A 3,126-nucleotide genomic window follows, 5' to 3' on the forward strand; every position below is an offset into this window, starting at 1 on the left:
AGATTAACAATTAGTGGCTGAGTCTTTTATCTACAATCGTRCAGCTTGTGGTAGTAACACAYTTGATGTTACCCGTGACCTGAGTCACTCCCAGCAATATCAGCAACCTCTGTAGTCATGGGCCATTCATAACAGGCCTTAGGGTTTAGGACTCAAGGCGCAATGGTTCAGCCTACAGGGTTTGGGGAGAAAATCCGTTTATCTCCCTCGGCATGGTTCAGCTGTTGGTGGATATGGCACATAGATACACTCCTCATCCTAGTGTGGGGCATGTGGCATATCTGTAACGGCTTTCGTTGGTGGAAGGAGAGGAGGACCAAAATGCAGCGTGGTACGTATCCATAATAACTTTTAATGAGAATGAATAAAAAATACAAAAAGAACAAGAGAATCAAAATGAAAACCGAAACAGTCCCGAATGGTGCAAACACTGAAACGGAAAACAACTACCCACAACCCATAGTGGGAAAACAGGCTACCTAAGTATGATTCTCAATCAGAGACAACGATCGACACCTGCCTCTGATTGAGAACCATACTAGGCCAAACACATAGAAATATAACGTATAGAACAAAACATAGAAAAACAACATAGAATGCCCACCCCAACTTACGCCCTGACCAAACTAAAATAAAGACATAAAAAAGGAACWAAGGTCAGAACGTGACAATATCGACCAGCATCCTGAGGTGTCAGTCGGCCATTGCCAACTGATTCAATGTCTGATATCTATTATACAATAATGACTCAATTTCTACTTTAGATTAAACTTCACCCAACTCACCCAACGTCTAGCAACCCAAAGGTTGCGTGTTCGAATATCATCATGGACAACTTTAGCATTTTAGCTCATGTTTAATAATGAAATTACCTACCAAAAGGAAAAAGAAAAAAAAAATGCAAATATTTACTACTTTGTAGCTACTTTGCAACTACTTAGCATGTTAGCTAACCCTTCCCTCGACACTAACCTTAACCTTTTAACTTAACCCTAACCCTAAACGTAAGCATTTTAGCAACTTTGCAAATACTTACAACTTTTTAGCTACTTTGCAACTACTTAACATGTTAGCTAGCTCTTCCTCTACCCCTAACCCCTAGCATAGCTAACAWTAGCGTTAGCCACCTAGCCACCTAGCTAACATCAGCCACAACAAATCAGACGTTTAGCAAATCCTTATCCTTGGTGATCACACACCAAAACAGCAACATAAAACACAGCGAACATGAAAACACAGCAGCACCTAAAAAGACGCCACCGCAACAAGTGTGAATAACTTGTATTATATAAGTTGACATCCCATAAACCTTATAATAAATATATCATCCTCAATTGATGTAGATGGAACAAATTCTAAGCGGCTAGCATAATACAATACAGTATAACAGTGTGTGTTTAACAAATCCATTAAAACTATTGGTGGTTCTCTAGCTAAGTGAAGAGGGGCCACTTACAAGACTGTAAAGGGGGTTGGAAATCCTTTAGTGTGGCTTGCATCCCAAAGTATTATAAGAGCCCTCGATGAATTTGAGTAGAGACCCTGCAGAGCAGAGCACTCCAAAACCGCGCTGATCTCTCTCTCTCTATTCAATTGCAATTCAAGTGGCTTTTTTGGCATGGTAAACATATGTTTACATTGCCAATGCAAGTGAAATTTCTAAACAAAAGTGAGAAAAAAAACAATAAAAAGTGAACAGTAAATATTACACACGCAAGTTCTGTCTCTCACGCTGATGATGCTATACTCATGTTGGGCAGCGTTTCTGTAAATGATTTCGTTCTAAATTACCACACCGAACCCACACAAATCTGGTTAAATGAAGTAGAAAGCTTAAGACATATGGTAGTGCCCCGTGGCGTGGATTACATAAATAACTCGTAAATAAAACCATATGAGAATATTGTAGTAAAGTAATCTATTATATACTTAATATGTCAGGCTTGAGATAATAAAACCACACTTGCATTATGAAACGGATTGTTATGGGTTAAATAAAATCTGTAAATCATTAGTAGCGGCCACAGAATGCACCTTGCATAAATGTGTAATGATGGCAATACAGGGAAATGAATCGTATCCTTCGGGTTTGATAATTGGTAAAAGTGTTGACTCGTGGCGATGTTTAGCATAGTTCTGCTATATAAATATGCAGTACAGTCGGTGTACAACTATTGAAATACAGCAAGGACATTTCACTCGGCATGTTGAGTCCACAAGGGATTCGTCTCCAAGAGAAGGTGCGCGTGTCCCAACTCATATTTCTAGTAGTAAATTGCAGCTATTCGGTGGAGAAACAGACTGYGCTGCTGGAACGAAAAAACGCATGCAGGGGGAGGAGGAAAATCTAGTGACACCGTGAAATTGCATTAAACATGCCATTCTCTGCTCCGAGGACGTCCATGCTCCCCAAACTCTCATCTGCTCGCTGAATGGATGCCGCGGCCGACAGAAGTTTGACGCAGAAAGCTCACAAGTGAAAAGAGTTGTCTCCGGCAGTTTTCGTTTCACGGAGACAATAACGGCCTTATTTACCTGTCACCATCGCACCATCATTTTTATGACAGTGGTCTCACGAAKAATTCGGATATCAGATGCGCTATTAATTTTCTTTTGAGGAAAAAGAACTCGAGAAAGAGCGCTTGACCGAAAGAGGTCAATAAATAAGGAGTACGTTTTTTTGCTCCGGATAAAGACTTCTAAAATGCACTTATTTGGAATATCTGTTCTCCTTGCCAATTCTGCGATTCTCTACGCAAATCTAGCCAGTGAATCGAGTCATGAATTCAGTCATGACTATTATGATTATGATCAGGATCAAAGGGAGGCCACCGGTACGTATTAGCTGGATACAAGTGTTTCTAACCTTAACGCATGGGCTATTTACTATTACTTTATGCATGTAATATTCAATGCAGTGTAGAACCATTCAATTGGATGTTCAAAAATTGTTTAACCATTATATTGGGAATGTGGGAGGAGGGAGGGTATACAAGTCATTATTTGACATATAGTAAGCCATTCAAGCATATATGTGGTGATGATGTAAGTTACTGAACATTCACTACCGTACAGTATGTGGTGAATATAGACCCTCACTGAAAACACAGGGACACATCACAGGAG

General features: G+C 39.9%; 1 protein-coding gene across 1 annotated transcript in view; it reads left to right on the forward strand.

Annotated features, from left to right (window-relative positions):
- Window positions 1-2,234: 2,234 nt before the first annotated feature.
- The window catches only part of LOC111971611 (vascular endothelial growth factor C-like), a 75,390-nt gene continuing 74,498 nt past the window's right edge, over window positions 2,235-3,126 (forward strand). The window contains exon 1 of the mRNA XM_070446315.1: window positions 2,235-2,834. Coding sequence (XP_070302416.1) covers window positions 2,705-2,834 — 130 coding nt within the window. The 5' untranslated portion in view covers window positions 2,235-2,704. The remainder of the gene's footprint in view (window positions 2,835-3,126) is intronic.

The sequence above is a fragment of the Salvelinus sp. IW2-2015 genome, linkage group LG13 (assembly GCF_002910315.2).
Source record: "Salvelinus sp. IW2-2015 linkage group LG13, ASM291031v2, whole genome shotgun sequence".
Taxonomy (NCBI): domain Eukaryota; kingdom Metazoa; phylum Chordata; class Actinopteri; order Salmoniformes; family Salmonidae; genus Salvelinus; species Salvelinus sp. IW2-2015.